The sequence below is a fragment of the Cynocephalus volans genome, chromosome 10 (assembly GCF_027409185.1).
Source record: "Cynocephalus volans isolate mCynVol1 chromosome 10, mCynVol1.pri, whole genome shotgun sequence".
Classification (NCBI taxonomy): domain Eukaryota; kingdom Metazoa; phylum Chordata; class Mammalia; order Dermoptera; family Cynocephalidae; genus Cynocephalus; species Cynocephalus volans.
Window position 1 is genome coordinate 58,434,115 of NC_084469.1, and position 17,647 is coordinate 58,451,761.

General features: G+C 49.5%; 2 protein-coding genes across 5 annotated transcripts; one reads left to right on the plus strand and one right to left on the minus strand.

Annotated features, from left to right (window-relative positions):
* The first annotated feature begins 1,115 nt into the window (after positions 1–1,115).
* On the plus strand, positions 1,116–6,691 carry TMEM91 (transmembrane protein 91). 4 transcript variants are annotated; one of them, XM_063111689.1, is made up of 5 exons: positions 1,116–1,551; positions 2,570–2,799; positions 5,635–5,784; positions 6,150–6,231; positions 6,481–6,691. In XM_063111689.1, exons 1-4 carry the CDS (start codon positions 1,539–1,541, stop codon positions 6,225–6,227), a joined length of 471 nt encoding a protein of 156 aa, XP_062967759.1. In that variant the 5' UTR covers positions 1,116–1,538; the 3' UTR covers positions 6,228–6,231; positions 6,481–6,691. The 4 variants fall into 4 exon arrangements, with proteins under 4 accessions (XP_062967759.1, XP_062967757.1, XP_062967760.1 ...); XM_063111687.1 differs by lacking the exon at positions 6,150–6,231 and having other exon boundaries at positions 6,333–6,691; XM_063111690.1 differs by lacking the exon at positions 6,150–6,231.
* Positions 6,692–7,937: 1,246 nt separating this feature from the next.
* On the minus strand, positions 7,938–17,456 carry EXOSC5 (exosome component 5). The gene is made up of 6 exons (XM_063111990.1): positions 17,240–17,456; positions 13,185–13,298; positions 12,512–12,633; positions 10,895–11,035; positions 9,625–9,714; positions 7,938–8,644 (listed from the first exon to the last, which is right to left on the minus strand). Exons 1-6 carry the CDS (start codon positions 17,355–17,357, stop codon positions 8,552–8,554), a joined length of 678 nt encoding a protein of 225 aa, XP_062968060.1. The 5' UTR covers positions 17,358–17,456; the 3' UTR covers positions 7,938–8,551.
* Positions 17,457–17,647: the final 191 nt, after the last annotated feature.

Sequence of the window (17,647 nt, forward strand, 5' to 3'; positions counted from 1 at the left end):
GGTCTCCATGCCTCTGTAGTCTGCCAAAAGCTCTGGCTGAGCCAAGTGCACTCGCAGACTCCATCTGTTCTCCCCAAGAGTGGGGCCTGTGCCAGCTCCTCCGTCTGGACTCTTGGCACAGAGCCCTGGAGTCCTGGAGTGAGGGAACTCCAGCTGGCCCCACATCAGGCTGGGGAATCCTCTGGTCTGATGAGATGGAGCGCCTCTAGTTGATAAGGGGAGGCCAGTGCAAGGCTCCCTGAAGGAGGTGGAGGCTTGCAGGGCGAGGAGATTCCCCTAATTAGACTGATGGAGATGAATACAAATAACAATATTAATTAACATCATCAAACATGTTCAGAGTTCTTACTTTGCCAGGCTTTGGGTAAATGTTGGACATTTCTTATCGTATGCAATCTAAGTACTTTATTATTTTATTTTATTAAAAAAATTTTTTTGGCAGCTGGCTGATATGGGGATTCAATGAATACTTTATGTACATTATCACATCTAAGAAGCAGGGAGTATTTTCCTCATCTTACAGATGAAGAAATAGGGGTTTGGAGAGGTGAAGCCATTGTGCAGAGGTCACACAGCAAGTGCCTTGACGGGCTTGGAAAGCAACCCAGGTCTGTGTGGATCCAAATAATGTCTCACGAACATCACTTGTACCACCTAATAATCAGCGCCTCACCCCACCCCGGGCCCCACTCCTCAGCCTCCTTTTCCTAGAAGCCTCCACCCCACTTCTGTCTCTGCTTCTTCCCCTTCCCTTGGGTCAGCAAGGAACACAGCCCTGGATTATAACCTGCTGGTCCTAGTACCAGTTGTTTACCTTGACCAAGTAAGCACTCATCTCTGAGCCTCAGTTTATCTGCAAAATAGGGATAAAAACAGAGCTACTGAGAAGAGTAAGTGCGATGATGCTAAAGCATTTAACTCAGGGCCTGGGGCATAGGCTGCACTCAATGCGCCAGCAGAATGCTCTCTCTGTGCCTGTTTCTTCCCCGGGCAACAGGACAATCATTGACAGTGCCTTTAGTACTGTTCTGAGGAATAAATGTGTAAATGTGTATGTAATGCACTAAGAATAGGGCACACAGTTAGCCAGAGTTGCTGTTACCATTATTGGGTATTATTGGGCAACGGGGCTGTGGAGGAGGAGGCTGCGCCAAGCCAGGAAGGCCCCGGGGAATCGGGGGAGCCCCCTCCACCGATCAGCAAAGCGTGGGCCTGTGCTCAGGGCTTGGGAGAAAGGCCACTGTCTCAGAGACCCCCACCCCACACCTGGGCGTTACGGGCCAGCGCCCCCGCGCCGACGTCGGCCTTCAAGGCCTCCTCCCCGGCCACCGCGGGGGGCGGAGCCGGGAGGCCATTGCCCCGCCTCATCCCCGCCCCCGCGCGCCGCGGGCCTGGGGCGCTGAGACCCGACTGAGCAGAGATCGCAGACCCGGCGTTTCCCGGGCCGGCCCGGGGATGCGGCATTCGCTGTTTGCCCACCCCGCGGGCGACAGTGTCAGGGCGGGTGTCGAAGCAGGGGGCCCAGGAGGTCCTGTCCTATGACCGTGGGCGGTGAGTGAGGGGCCCAGGTGGCGGGCAGCATCCCTCTCCTGAGTCCTGGAGTTGGGGATGGGGAGGCAATGGTTCAGTCAAGGTTTAGAGAGAGCAGGCAGGAGGTTTAGGGGTCCCCCAGGGGGAATCGAGTGTGTATGTGTATGTGGGTGCTGGGTTTGTGTTATGGGGCGAGGTGTGCAAAGGAAGATGGGTAAACGAGGAAGTGTCTGGCGAGCTGGTGGGTGTGTGGGGAGTTGTGTGGGGTCATGGGTGTGGGTGGAGTAGGGCAGGAGTGTGTGGACCTGGTGAGTGTTTGGGGCAGGTGTGCAAGGGAAGTGATGGGAACAGGGGACAATGTCGGGGTGCACATGTGGGAAGCCTGTGTGCGTGTGTGGTTTCTGATGCTAGAAGGATTAGGTGTGCGCAAGGAGTCATTTGGGATAAACGTGTAAAGAGGTTTAGGGCATAGAGGTGTTTTCTGGGTGCTGATGTTGTTTGGGAAAGTATACAAAGAGTCATTTGGGAGATGAATGTGCGCAGTGGGGCTTGGGCTTGCCTGGATGGGGATGTGTTGCAGGGGACTTGGGTACTGAGAGCGTGTGCAGGTCTGGGGGGCATAGAAGGGGGAGTGTGGACTAAAGTTCCAGCCTTGATCGGGGGCGGGGAGATGGGTCTGTGTACAGAGGAAGTGTGTGTGAGCCTGGATGAGTGTTGAGGGGGTGTGAACCGGAATGGGTGTGTTGGCGGGGAGTTCATGGAGCCAGTAAGTATGTAAGGCATGGTTTGGGATAAGTGTGCAACAAGTATGTGGTTTTTGCCTGAGAGAGATACCCCAAATTGAATGTCCAGACCCCTGAGTTCTTTTCATAACTTGGGCCAACCCCTTTTACTCTTGGCCTCAGTTGTCCTATCTGTAAGATGGGTCTGAGGGTTGTTGAACTAACTAGTCTCTGCTTGAGTCTCTCCAAAGTCAGGGGTCAGGGGATGGGTGAAGTGAGACTTTTACAGCTTGTCTTTTCCTTCCTCCTACCCCCAGGAAACTCCTCCCAGAGTCTCTCTCCAGCCATGGACAGCCCTAGTCTTCGTGAGCTTCAGCAGCCTCTGCTGTTGGGCACAGGCTGTGAGCTCCCTGCCCAGAAGCCTGATTTGGGATCTCCCTTGAGAGAGACAGCCTTTGCGGAGTCCCTGAGGGGTTGGCAGTTCCTGTCACCACCGCTTCCCTCTGTAAGCGCTGGCCTGGGAGAACCAGGGTCCCCCGATGTTGAGGTAGGAGCAGCAAGCCTTAGTGGAAGCTAAGGGAAGGGCCTGGAGTTCCGGCACTTATGGCCAACATCTGATAGACTGGCAGCTGGAGGTCTCTGCCCTAGGCCTGGAGTCTCATCTCCCAACCATGTGTTAGTTCTGGGATTTCCAGTTATGGTTGTTCCTGTTCTACATCTCTCCTGGGTTCTTTACCTTTTTCTCTTCAGGTTTGTCTCTCATCTTTATTCCCTGGCCTTTAGCTCATCGTCTTCCCTCTGATCTCTCTCTCCAGAGCAAATGCACTTCTGGCCTCTGTCAGCCACAGTCTCTTTTTTTCAGGTTAATGTCACTGATTATAATTTCTTATTCCTTGCACATACTGTCAAACTTGTCTTTTATTTTCATTTATTTTTTGGCAGCCAGCCGGTACAGGGATTGAACCCTGGACCTTGGTGTTATCAGTATCCATGCTCTAACCAACTGAGCTAACCAGCCATATGAGAAATAATGTTTTTATTTCTTAAATATAGTTCTTCAGTTACTGTTGCTATATAAGAAATCGCCCTAAAACTCTGTGGCTTAAAGTTAACAACAGTCATTATTATCTCATGGTTTCTGTGGGTTGGGAGTTTGGGAAGGACTCAGCTGGGTGGTTCTGCTTTAGGGTCTTTCTTGAGGTTGCAGCAGCGGGAGCTAGAACAGTCAGGGCTGGCTGGGTATTTCTGTTTTCATGTGGGTAGTCTCAGTGCTTCTACATGTGGTCTCTCCCTGTGGGCTATTTTGGGATTCCTCACAGCATGACGGCTTCAGGGCGGCCAGACTATCGTATACCCCCAGCATGAATGTTTCAGCAAAGCAGAAGCTGCCTCACCTTTTCTGACTTAGCTTTGGAAGTCACGTAGCATTACTTCCACCACATACTGTTAATTACAAGTGAGTCACGAGCCTGCCCAGATTCAAGGGGAGGGGACACAGACGTCATCCGTTGATGAGAGGAGTATCAAAGTCACACTATAAAAACATCATGTGGGATGGGAGTCTTGTGACTATTTTTGGAAAACACAATCTGCCATACATAGTAAGCATAATTTTGACATAGATAAATACAACATCTGAAGACTTTGAGGGCCTTATTACTTCTGCTCGTTCACATTCACTTTCTCATGTGCCTGACTACCTTTGACTGTATGCTGCTCATTGTAATTGAAAAATCATTTTTAGGAAAAATTATTTTGAAGCCTAGAATGAAGGTTCCTTCCTCCGGAAAGGATTTGGTTCGCTTCTGTCAGCTGTCTGGGGGCTACCAATGTATTAGTCTGTTTTCCGTCACTTTTAATACCTGAAACTGGGTAACTTATAAAGAGATTTCTTACAGTTTTGGAGGCTGGGAAGTCCAAGGTTGAGGGGGCACATCTGGTGAGGGCCTTCTTCCTGGTGGGGACCCTCCTCAGAGTCCTGAGCTGGCACAGGGCATCACGTGGTAAAGGGGGCAAGAGTGTTACCATGCTCCCTTGGTCTCCTTCCGAAGCCACCAGTCTACTCTTTAATCAATGGCAGCCCATTAACCCATTACCCACAAATGGGTCAGTCTATTCATGAAGGGCACAACCCACATGATCCAATCACCTCTTAAGGGCCCCACCTTTCAAATACCATAGGCTGACTTCCTACCCTCTTAAAACTGTTACAACAGGGATTAAGTTCCAACAGGAGTTTTACAGGGGACATTCAAACTAGAGCAACTAGTTAGAAATCATTTGTAATCTACTTTGAGATTTGAATGAGTCTATTTTTTTAGTTGAGCCCCCTTTTTACTGAGGCTTAATTTGCATGCAACAAATGTGAACAGTTTAAGTGAACAGTTTCATGAGTTTTGATGTGTATAAAAGATTAACTCATAATCCTTTAGTTCTGGGACATTTTCCTAGAATTTTTTTTTTTTAAATATAATTTCCTACCTACTCTTTTTTTTGTTTTTTTCCTGGAACTTTTTATTTTCAATTTAAATAAAATTTTATTAGCATAGTCATTGTTACAAATCATACTTATTCTTTATGCCCCTTATCCAATCTCCCCTCTCCCCCTCCCACCTCTAACCATAGATTTGTTCTCTCCATCTGATAGATTAACTCTTCCTCTGTGGGTCTGTTGCCTAGATGATCTGTCCAGTACTGAGACAGGTGTGATCAAGTCCTCCACTATCGTAAATCAGATGCTGCTTCTATTACTCTGGTGTGTTTTGTGGACAGAGGGCCTTTTTTATGGGTCTCCGCTGGTGCCTCTCTTTGTGTTAATGAAGTTGAGTCTGGCATGCCATCTGCATGGTGGATGTGACTGCGACTGCTGCTATAGACTAGTTGCTTTTGCGGGAGCCGTGGCAATTGTGGTGGCTATGGAGGGCTACCTGTGTGAAACTGGTGTTTTTGGTGTGCTCTTTACCTGGTTGAGGCTGGGTTCAGCTTCATGCCCCCAGCTCCATACCTCAGGGCCCCAGCTGGGTCCCTGAATGAACGTTTAAATTTTCTGAGATTGGTAAATGCCTGCAGGTCAAAAGGGGCCTCTTGTGGTCACTTAACCTGTTAAAGCAATTGTAGTGTCCATGATTGGACCTGTGATCCCCATGAAAATGAACTCAAAACTTTGTTTTGTGGGGCTCTTCTCTTGACATGATCCACAGCTTCCCCTCAAAAAGATCCAGAATCCAGAAAAGTCAAAAGTCCATCTCTTTGAGCATTTCTGTCTCCGTGTCTCTGGGGAGGTTTTGGGGGGAGGTATTGGTCTTTGGGGGCTACGTGGAGCAGAGCAGTGAGGCAGGAAAGGTGGGTGGAGATGCCCACCCAGGTCCTCTTCTGCCCATAGGACACGTTATCCAGCGACAGTGACTCGGACTGGGATGGGGGTGACCGTCTCTCTCCACTCCTACCCCATGACCACCTTGGCTTGGCTGTCTTCTCCATGCTCTGTTGTTTCTGGCCCATGGGCATCGCTGCCTTCTGTCTGGCCCAGAAGGTCAGTTTGTGTGTGGGACTGGGAGGGGACTGGATATAAAAGAGAAAAATGCATTAGAAAAACCAAAAGCAAAAGAGGAGCCATGTTGGAGTGGGGGCCACATGGAGATGGAGAAAAGGATCCACACAGAAACACGCAGGGGTGAAATGAGGCATGTTTTCTAGAGGGCAGCCCAGGGTGGTAGTTTAGAACCTGAACTCAAATCCTGTCTGCCACTACCTGTAAGATTTTGGGCAAACCACTTAACCTCCCTCTGCCTCATTTTCCTCATCTGTAAAATGTGAATAATTCCTACCTCAGGGTCACTGTGAGAACCAAATGTGTTAGAACAATGGCATATAATAATGTATGTATGTTTTTATCAGTCATTCAGTATCCCCAGTGCCCAACTGTGCCTGACCCATAGTAGGTTCTCCACATCTGTTTTTAGAATATATGAATGAATAGGTATGTTGGGTGAAGGAGGGGTTGGGGAAGGGTCTGGGATTGTGGGAAGCAGGGTGGGGATGAGGGGATGCCTGGGTCACTGCTGTCCACTGCCTCTACAGACCAGCAAGGCTTGGGCCAAGGGGGACATCCAGGGGGCAGGGGCTGCCTCCCGCCGCGCCTTCCTGCTGGGGGTCCTCGCTGTCGGTCTAGGCGTGTGCATGTATGCGGCTGCTCTGGTGACCCTAGCTGCCTACCTTGCCTCCCGAGACCCACCCTAGTTGCCTGTGACCCACTGTGAACCCAGAGTCAAGCAGCCCAGTGCACCCATGGGCACAGAGTGGAGAATCCTGGTTGAAGAGGAAGCGGCATCAGCATCCAGAAACGGGAGGCAGCTGGACACCCTCCTCCCCTTCCTGGCCACCACGCACTGAGCAGCAGCAATGTGAAAGATTAAACACCAGACACTCTTGCAACCAAACCTGTGTCTGTCTGTGTGTGTGGGAAGGTGGAAGGGGTTGGGAGTACCTGAGACCAGAAAGGGACTGGCCAGGTAAGAGGCTGTGCTGGGCAAGCCCAGGTGCTCCCTGAGACCTCAGAGCTGGAGAAGGGGGTAAATCAGGGGGGTGGAGGATTTCCAAATTACAGAATGTTCACTTCACAACAGTAGTGGTTAGCAATTAGAGGGCTGGGTTCCAAGCCCTTCCTCCAAAGCTGTGTAACCTGGGCGCAAGTGACTTCTCTTTGAGCTTTTTTCTCATCTGCAAAATGGGACTGGCTTTCTTCACATCCCAGCTGTGATAAGGATTAAATACATCCTTCATGTAAATGGCTTTCTGCTGTTTCCCTCTGAGTTCTTTTCACAGCAAGTGGCCCAACTGTGGGACAGTTATTCTTTGCAGGAAGCTCACATATCCTTGGCTTCTGCCCACTAAATACCCTGGAGGATAGGGGGAAAGGGGCAGTCAAATGGTAACTAAACTTGCCCCCTATATTTCCAAACGTCCCTTAGTGGGTGCTACCATCCCTGACTAAGCACCAACAAGCCTCAACTACTTGTTTATAGATGGGGAACCACAGTTCAGCATGTGCTGGTGTCTCCCTGGGCTTTGTTTGGACAGTGAGGGCTCTGGGACTGGACTTCCCCAGTGGGATCTTTGCTCCACTGCAGGCTAGCTGGGGACCTTGGGCAGCTAGCTGGCTTATGAGCTGGTTTTCTCATCTTAAAATGGAAACTGTCATAGGGCCGGCCCGTGGCTCACTTGGGAGAGTGCGGTGCTGATAACACCAAGGCCAAGGGTTCGGATCCTTATATAGGGATGGCCAGTTCGCTCATTGGCTGAGCATGGTGCTGACAATACCAGGCCAAGGGTTAAGATCCTCTTACCAGTCATCTTTAAAAAAAAAAAAAAAAAGGAGACTGTCATAACAGCTCCTCCTTACAATGTTGCTGGGTGGGTTAAAGCAGCACTCAGAACCAAGGCCCTATGAGCATGCTGCACCTGCTCCTCCCCCAATCCCATCTCCTCCCTTTCCAGCCACACTCGCCACCTTGCTGTTCCTTGACCCCTGAAGGATGTCCCCCTATGTTATCCAACAGCCCACTGTCTTTCCTCTTTCAGATGTCCCCATCCATGGGAAGGCGTCCCTGACTGACGTACTGAATTTACCCTCCCCAAACTAACTCTCCCAAATTCCTGTTCCCGGCTTTTTAATTTTTCATAGCATTTACCACCATCGGACAAATACCAATTTTATTTGCCCATCACCCCACTGTTCCTCAAACATGGGATCTGAGTCTCTCTTGTTCATTCCCAGTTCCTTAGCACCTAGCAGGGCCTGCATATAGCAGGTGCTCATCACATTTGTTAGAACAAATGAATATAAGGGTACTTCAAAATGTTCATGGAAAAATAGAATTAAAAGATAATATGAATCAGGGACTGGCAAGTTAGCTCATTTAGTTAGAGCACAGTATTATAACACCAGGGTCAAGGGTTCAAATCCCCTTACTGGCCAGCCACCAAAAGAAAACTTTGAAAAGACAGTACGAATCTTTCCATGAACTCTTTAAGTACCCTTTTGTTGACTCATTCAGTCAATAAATTGAGCTCCTTTTAATGTTATCCTTGCAGAGGGAGAGGTCATGCCCCCATGCCTGGGGCTGTCAGGGGCTGAGGCTCTGTCCTCCTCAGCAGGAGCCCCTGCAGCTATGGAACCACAAGCTCACATGTGCACATAGGGACAGAGAGGCAAGACTGGCTGCTGGTTTACTTGAGGCTGGAGGTGGTGGGTGGTGGCAGTGGGAGGGGCACCCTGCTCCAGCTTGCCCCAGCTTGCCTCAGCTCTTGGAGTAACGCCTCTGCAGGGATTCCCGGTAAAAGCGGAAGATGTGTTGCGAGGCAGCCTGAGCTGCAGCCAGGCACTGCTGGAGCTGGAAGAGGAAGAGACTCGTCAGCGCTTGGGGCCTTGCCCTGCACCCCCACACAGCCCAGCTGACCTGAGAGGTTCCCTAACCCCACTTGACTCCATTAGCCCCCAAACCTACCACTTCCTCCCCACCCCCCACCCCAGGTGAGGTAAGTGGTGAGGGGATTATTTCAAGTGCATTTTCTTCTTTCTCACTTCATAAGCTCTTAGAGGGGAACAGGAGGGAAAACAGCATGGCTTCAGGGATCAGATTCTGACAGTGACAGGACCTTAGACCAATGGTATCAGGCAACACCTTGGAAGAGACCCCAACCTTGTAGAGCCTATGAAAACTGAGAGCTCTCAGATTTAGACAGGTCTTAGGATTTTAGAGCCACAGACCCTTTGGCCCCAAAGAATCTTAAGAGCCATGAAATCAGAGACCCCAAATCTTTACTGCCACTTATTCTTACATTCATAGAAGGTCCAGAATGGAAATGCTCTTGGAGACCATTTGGCCTAACTGTTCCAAACTCTGTTCCTCAGACACATAGAATTCCAGGTGGCTCACCCTTTGAGCTGGAAGTTGGTGGCCTACAGATCCCCACACCTCCTGATTTCAAACTGAGCTCCTCCTCTTGGGCTTCCGTTTAAAATTTCTACCAAGAGGGCTGGCCCTCTGGTGCTGATAACAACAAGGCCACGGGTTTGGATCCCTATATAGGGATGGTTGGTTAGCTCACTTGGGAGAGTGTGGTGCTAACAACACCAAGACAAGGGTTAAGATCCCCTTACAGGTCATCTTAAAAAAAATAAATAATTAAATAGAATTTCCACCAAGGTTTCTATGGTTACAAAGTCTGAAAACTCTCTCTTTTTTATAGACAAGGATGCAAGGAAGAGGCCCTGCTTAATACTCTCAGAGTCCTGGGCAGAGTTGGGACAAAATCTCATGTCAGGATGGGAAGGAAGATCTGGCTTTCACCCCCACCCCCATGCTGGTACCTCAGCATTGGAGTAGAGTCCCTTGGTGGTAGACATCAGCAGCTTCTGTTCCACACTGTCGAGTGCAAAAGTCAGGACTGCCCGGGCCTCCTATGTACAATGGGTAGAAGGTGGTGAAAGACCTAAGGCTCTCCTCAGATAAAATCTCAATTGGTCCCAAAGAGGGGACTCCAGACCCTCAGCCTCAAGGCCTTGCCCTTCCCACAGCCAGGTGCTTATATATGGAGTACAGTTGTTGTCAACATGCCACCCCTTCCATTTCCCTAGGTAACAGTGCTCTACCTTTCCTTTGTAGAATGCTCCTCACCTGGTCCATCTCAGCCTCCCTTTCACCCTTCCATGCTCTATACTGCAGGCGCTGGAAGCCAGCAAACTAGATTTCCCAGGCTACCTTGCCAGTTAGGGTCTACCAGTAATCTTGTGGGAGACTGGAAGGAGGAGAGAGAAGCATCCTGGCCCTCACTCTGACAGTGGCAGTTGCCATAATTGCCATACAGAGCTGCTGGATTCTGGACTTTGGCAGCCAGGACAGAGGTGGAAGATCTTTTGTGCAACCAGGACCAACTGTGACGTCTCCAACAGCACACAGCAGGAGCTAGCTCGCAGGTTCAGCCCAGGGCTGGTAAATGCATTCAATTCCCTCTGAAGAAAATACCACAAGTGATTTGTTTTCCTGACTGGATGTGACCATTACAACAGTGGGCAGATAACTCATAACCACAGCCCTAGGACACTATGAACCTGAGTGGATGAGGAAAGCTCTTTTCTCTTCCTATTTGCTTTTGAGCCTCTTAAGATGGATGTATAAAGCTTAAGGGGCCAGTCTCAGCCTCAGAAAAGATGCTGGCCAGATAGAGTGTAGTTTTGTAACACCAAGTCAAGGGTTGGGTATCCCATATCAGCCAGCTGCCAAAAAAAAAAAAAAAAAAAAAAAAAAATGCTGGCCAGAGAGAATGAAGCTGACGTGCAGAAAAAAGCAGGCATGAGAAATCAAGCAAGGAAATCCAAATGGTGTTTAAAGTCCTGGTTTTAGTTAGATCTCTGTTTTTTGAGTGTGGTAATAAGTCAATAAATTCGCTTTTTGCTTATGCAAGTTTAAGTTGGGTTACTAGCACTTGCAGCTGAATAATCCCTGAAGAATAGAGCAGAGCTTTGCCAACTGGGACTGAGGTGGCATAAGGCAACTGTTCCGCAGAGAAGCCAAACCTGAAAGAAGAGAGAGAAAGCTGTCTGGCCTCCACCCTTCAGCCACTTGGGTCTTCCAACCTACCTTTTCTTGCTTGGCTGTGGGGTCCAGCATGAGTGTCCCATCAGAGTTCAGAGCACAGGTGACCCCACAGAAGAGAGCCCGCATGGGCACACCTGTATCCACCAATGCCATGCAGGCAGCATTCAGGCAACAGGCTAGGAGCTGAGCACCACAAGGAGCAGTTAAGAAGAGTTTCTACTGTAGGGCTGGCCAGCAGAACGAATCTGTGCCTCCCTTTACCCTGGTGATGCCTGTGGCAGACATCACTAATTGATCACAGAAAGGCAGTATGGCAGAATGGTTAAAAGTGGTTCTGGGATCAAGTAACCCTGGGTTCCAGATTTGGTCTTGCTCTCAGCTATGTAACTTTGATTAGGTGACTTACTCTGAGTCTCCATCTCCTCATGTTATACAGGGATTACATTCAACAGATACATGCTGGAGTAAGTACCAAGCATCTCAGGGAAACAGAGTCAGAGGGAAAGAAACCTTTCATCACATGGGAGAGGCACTGGCAAAGCCAGACTCAGAACTTGGAATCTAATAGGTAGCCACTGCATAGGTGGTAGAGCTGGCAGGATGCTGCTGCCCTCGGGGAGCTCTCAGTCAAGGGTGGGGTGTGGCTGTGCACCTTCTGCAGAAGAAGAGCACAGGCTGCAGCCAGACAGCAGCTCTGTGTGGTTTCCTCATATCTTTCTTCCCCAGTCCTAGCAAGTGGGTGAGGGTCCGAGGTTTAGAATCAATCAGTTACAGCTCTGTCGCTGACCCTCTGTCACTTTCACTGAGCTTTAGTATCCACCTCTATAAAATGGTGTCACAACATCTCCTCTACCTCCATTATAAAGTGCCTGCCCAGTGCAGGGCCATGTACCAGTGAAGCCCTCTAGAAATGCCCATTTCCTGGGCTGGCTGTTTAGCTCAGTTGGTTTTAATGCAGTCTTATAACACCAAGGTCACACACACGCACGCACGCACGCACGCACGCGCGCGCGCGCGCCAGCCACACACACAGACACACATACCCACACAGACACGCCCCCCCCACACCCATTTCCAGTCCTCAGTCTCAATCTCATTTGCCTACCAAAGGGATCTTTCAAGGCTGAGCTCCTGACTCAGCTGCTCTGCCTGCTCAGGGCTGCCCCAGCGTGGAGAACCTGAAATCCATGGTACAGAGCAAAGGTCACTGGTACAGGCTCTGCAGTTAGGCCTGGGTTGAGTCCTGCCTCTGCTGCCTTCTGACTGTGACCTTGGGCAAACCAAATCCCCATTCTGGGCCTCAGTTTCCTCACCTGAGACATGAGAACATAAGGACACTCATCTGCCAGGGTCCTTGGGATCTTAGAACCAGATGGCTTGGGCCCAAGTCTTGGCTCTGCCACTTATATGGGTATTATAATGGCACCTGTTTCATGTGCTATGAGGATGAAACCAGTTAACATGCATACAGCACTTAGAACAGTGCCTGGCACATAGTAAGTACTAAAGCTATGTTTTTTATTCTTCAACAAGTTGGTGCCTATCAAGTGTTTGGAGGTCTTCTGGCTAGCAGAGGGTAGGTACATGGCCATCAGAAGGGAGGCAATCAGCAAGGTTCTGGAGAACCTCCTGGAGAAGGAGGCTTGAGGGAAAGGATACAGAGCCAGCATCACTGATGACCTGCAGCACCACGGTGATGGAGGTGCGCGGGTGCAACGCTCCCAGCACCACCGCCTCACAGGTATTTCTGATCAGCCGCTCCCGGGACTTCTCTGCTACGCCTGGGGAAATTGAGGGGAAGCTGTCATGCTCTTCCCTTCCATCTGGCTCACCTTCCTCCATACATCCTACCCAAGCTCTCTGGAAAGGGACTTGCAGTCTCAGCCTGTGATGGTGCAGGAACCTGCACGGATGACATTCCCAATAGGAAGGAGGCAGGGCCTGACTGCCACCCACTCCACCCTCGCTACCTCCAGCACCCACCAAGGGAGACATCTGGGGGAGGAAAACCTAGGAGTTCCCATGTCTTGTGCTGCTGCCCACTCCCATCCCAGTGGGTCCAGCCCATAGGGAGTGAGGGAGACAGAGGGTATAAGGGCAGGAAAACAGGTTAATAGAAAGAAGGGGAGATGAAGGCATGGAAGAGAAAACAGAGAGGAAGGGAGGGAGAAATGGGAGGCAGAGAGAAAAGTGACAGAAACTAAGACTCAGAAGCAGAACTAGCTGAGGGGAGATGAGAAGAGGAAACGGAGACTGGGCACAATAGGCAGGGAGGAGCTGGGGAAAGCTCCCGACAGACCAGGCACTCGCAGGTTCAGCTGGGCCCAATTACCAGGAAGCCCGATCTTCGGCCTTAGGATCACTTCCAGCGTGGCCTTGTTGAAGATCTCTTTGCTGACCTTCACCTCAGCTGGCCCATACACACCTGCCAGGACGGAGGTATCACCTGCGGAGACAGCAGGACTGGCCTCACCCACATCTTCCCTGCTTCTGGGGCCCAAGGCTTGGCACTTAACAGTATAGGTACTGAGCCTGGTGGCCAGGACTCCCCATGTCACCCCTGCCATTTGTTGGCAGTGATTCTTTGGCCACTCACTTCATTTCTCTGCCTCTACTTTCTTATCTGTAAAATGAGGATAACAATGGTATCTACTTCATAGCATTCTTATGAAGATTAAATGACACAATTCATGTAAAACTTAGAATGCTTCCAGTACATGCTGAGTGTGCAACAGACATTAACTGATATTAACTTTAACAGAAAGTTCTTCCTGAGAACTAATCTTCCTCCCTCTTACTGCAGCTGGTCTCAACTTCTCTTTCCAAAGCTTCCCCCAGCCCAGCTCTTGTCCCTCAGGCTCTCATTTCCAAATTCTGCAGCAATGCAAACACCCGAGAAAGGGAAAAATATTTGGGGTGAATCCTGACTCCTCTTTATATCCCCAGAGTGGGTATGAATAGGGTATGGGAGGTAAGACTTGGGAAATAAAAAGCCTGGCTTCTAGTCCTGTCTGCCTCCTCCTGGCTCTGTAAGCTCCGGTGATTTTACTCACCCCTCTAGGCCTCAGTTACCATCTGTAAATGAAGAGATTGGACTAGAACAGTGGCTTTGAAACTTCTCTGACTACAACCCCCAATAAGAAATACATTTGAGGGCTGGTCCGTGGCTCACTTGGGAGAGTGTGGTGCTGATAACACCAAGGCCACGGCTTCAGATACCTATATAGGGATGGCCAATTAGCTCACTTGGGAGAGCGCGGTGCTGACAACACCAATTCAAGCGTTAAGATCCCCTTACCAGTCATCTTAAAAAACAAACAAACAAGCAAAAAAACCAGACCCCAACTCCCAGATCCTTCCCCAGAGCTCCTAATTTAACTGTTTAGGGGTGGGGTGCAGGCACTGGGAGCGTCAGAGCTCCTCTGGTGATTCTGATTTGCAGTGGGCCTACCATCTGCAGTGTGAAAAAATGGAGCTCTAGCACAGCTTCTAAATACTGGCATGCAATCAGAATCACTGCAGGAGTTAATTAAAACAAAGAGGGCCATCCTTGGTAGGCATGGGGTGGGTACCAGGGCTCTGCATTTTTACAACTTTGCCAGAGATTCTGAGAACAAAATTGCTTCAAACACACTTTTTGAGGGTCTGCCAAGGACTTCTCTTGCTTCATGGCCCTTGAGGTTTTAGAACATGGAAGGGGCTGCCCTTCTCCTTATTTATTAGGTTCTAAAAAACTTTAGGCATCTGAATTCATTAAGAGAGCTAAGCCTGAGGGACTGCCTGGGAAGGTCCCTGGTTGGGGCCATTTTTCCTGGGAAGAGGAGCTGCTACACAACTGAGGGATTCTCTTTCCAGGAAACCCAATTTGCCCTCACATGGGAGGTGCACTTAGCTACAGGAGAATCTGTTCTGAAGGGGGTAGTTCCCCAAGAAGAACTAGATCCTCACTGGGGTTTTCATCTCTGCCACACCAGTGTCTGTGTTGCCTGCCACTCCAGTGCCTGCCACTTATCAGCTGTCTGTATTCTGCTTGAGCACAGGAATCCCTTTCCTCTCACCTTGAGGACACAACTCCAGCAATTCTCTCCTAGCTCAATCCTACATTCAGCTTTAACTTCTGCCTCATTTATCTGATCCTCTTACAGCAAAGCTTCTGAAGAACTCTTCTTCTTCTCTTCCTTAACCCCACCACTCTACTGCAGCAGCTCGACAGCATCATGTTCCAAATTATCAACCTTCACGTGACCCAGCCTCCCAGTAAGATGGAAACAGCAGCAGCCCTTCATCTCAAGCAGGGCCTTTTCCTGGCTTTGGGTCACGACCCTCTCCTGGTTTCCCCTACTTCACTGGCAACTCCTCCTCAGTTTCCTTTGTTAGCTCCTCACACCTCCATGATCTCTCAAAGTTGTAGGGCCCAGAGCTTGGTCACAGGACCTCTTCTCTTTTCCATCTATAATCATTTGATCCAATCAATAGCTTGAAATACCATCTATAGCCAGAGGGTTCCAAACTGTCTATGTCCAGCTTGGGTCTCTGCTGAATTTGACTTGTATGTCCAGTTGCCCAGTCCACACTGCCATTCTGATGTCTACTTGGCACTGCAAACCTAAGGTTCCAAACTGAACTCCTCATCTTCCCCCATTGCAGCTGATCTGGGCAGAAACCTTAGTTATCCCTGACTCTTTTTCCTCATATCCCAAACCAAACCATATGTAAATTTTGTCAGTTTTACCTTCAAAATACACCCATAATCACACCACCTCCACCGCTTCCACCCTGGTCTGAGCAACCATCATCTCCCCGTTTTCTCCATAACCCCCTACAAGAGCAACCAGAAATTTTGTTAAAATATACTCAGACCATGTTACTCTATGCAAAACTTCCAATAGCCGTCATCTCACTCATGAGGCTTACATGATTGGCATTCCTCCTTCTCTCTCTCTCTGATCTCCCCTCTCCTACTAACTACTCTCCACTCACTGCTCCAGCCACACTGGCCTCCCGACTGTCCCTCACACATGCCAGGTAAATTCTTGCCTCAGGGCCTTTGCCCCTGCTGTCCCCCATGCTTGGTGTGCTCTTCCTCCTGATAATTTCAAAGTTTACTCCTTCACTTTAGGTCTTTTTTTTTTTTTTCTTTCTTTCTTCCTTCTCACGACCACCCACACAGTGAAACTGCTAGGATGCTCTACCACCTTTAGGTCTTGATTCAAATGTACCTTCTCAGTGAGGCCTTTCCTGACCATCCTATTTAAGACTGCAACCCTCTCCAACGCACCCTATTCCCCTTCCTGTTTTTCTCCACAGCATTTTACTATATATTTTACTTAGTTATTTTATTTATTATTTGTCTCCCCCACTAGGATGTAAACTCCGTTAGGGCAGGGATTTTTTATGTTTTGTTTAATGATGTTTCCTCAGTGCCTAGAACAGTACTTAGCACAAATACAAGCAGGCTGGACGGTTATTCAAGTGGTTAGAGCATCATCTTGTAACACCAAGAATAAGGGTTCAGACTCCCATGCTGCCAGCTGCCCCCTTCCCCACCAAAAGCATAAATACATATATGTCCAATGAATGAAGGAATGAAAGAAAGCAGGTTATGTACCTGGGTAGAAGGTAATACTCAAATGAGGAGACTGAAGAATTTATAGGGGTGAACCCCAGGCCTACCTCCAGAGGTATATTTACCAGGGCCAGGGAGTTGAATCTAGTTTGAGAGGTATTTAGCTATGGGAAGGGGATATTTGCCCAATAGGTAACTAATAGGTACCTATCCCAATCTTGGGGATATTTACTTATATGGAGAGAATGTAAATCCCAATCACAGAGATATGTACTCAACCGGTGGGGTGGAAGTGGAGGAGATACTTCTCAATTCAGGGTGGGGACATCACTTCACCTTTAATCTGAGGAGTATTTAGTTGAGTATAAGATCTAGGGAGTAAGCCCATGGTGGTGACCTGCCAGTCTACGGAGTATTTATGCAAATAAACAGATTTGCCTCAGTCCGGGATGTATGGACCCAGGGGTCTGTGTGGGAGGTGGAGGAGGAATCTAGTCAAGGGGGATATGTACCCTGGTGAGATTTCCCTTTTCCGGTATGTTCATTCTTATGGGGGAGATCTGCCCCTGTTTCATTCTAAGAGGCATTTACCAGGGTGGAGATACCTTCTCCCTTCTAGTCGTAAGATATGTGTGTATCCCGGCGCATCTAGTAGTATCCACCCAAACAAGAAGTTCTGCACCAGTGCAGGACGGTCATTTACCAGCTAGTATCGCGGGGAGGGGGGCGCTCCGTTGCACGGTACACCACAGCCGCTCTCTAAAACAAACAGGACCTGGTTAACGTGGTCCGGACAGTATTCACCTGGGTTAAGTCCTCACCTTGCAGGAAAGAAGCAGAGCCATCCGGCCGGGACAGCAGGTTCTGTTCGCAGGCAAAGTGCCGAAGGCTGCAGCCGGGGCCCCGAGGGCTAGACTCTATTCCGGGTTCAGCGCGCATATTGGCGTCAGTATACACGGTGTGGCCCCATATCCCGACACTCCTCGTGCGATTAGTATTGGCACTTCCGCTCACCAGCTGCGCTTGCGTACAGGCTTCGTACTCAGCGCGCAGGCGCAGAGCCGGGGGCCGTCCGAGCGTGCTTTAGCGTTTACCAACAATCTGGCTCCTCCCGCTCCCGCCTCCTAACTCCGGCAAAGGTATTGGATAATAGAAAAGAGGGCCTTGGCATGGGTTCGCCCTACCCGAGGCCCCTGGGTCCTCAGTGGTTTTCCTGAGGCTGTGGTTAG

Excerpts from the sequence above, each read along its gene's own strand:
- TMEM91 (XM_063111687.1), top strand. Across the intron at positions 2,800-5,634 it reads CAGGGTCCCCCGATGTTGAG|GACACGTTATCCAGCGACAG; the intron begins GTAGGAGCAGCA and ends TTCTGCCCATAG. Across the intron at positions 5,785-6,332 it reads CCTTCTGTCTGGCCCAGAAG|ACCAGCAAGGCTTGGGCCAA; the intron begins GTCAGTTTGTGT and ends CTGCCTCTACAG.
- EXOSC5 (XM_063111990.1), bottom strand. The coding sequence starts at position 17,357 with ATGCGCGCTGAACCCGGAATAGAGTCTAGCCCTCGGGGCCCCGGCTGC. Across the intron at positions 9,715-10,894 it reads CCACAGCCAAGCAAGAAAAG|GAGGCCCGGGCAGTCCTGAC; the intron begins GTAGGTTGGAAG and ends CATTGTACATAG. Across the intron at positions 8,645-9,624 it reads GACTCTACTCCAATGCTGAG|CTCCAGCAGTGCCTGGCTGC; the intron begins GTACCAGCATGG and ends TTCCTCTTCCAG.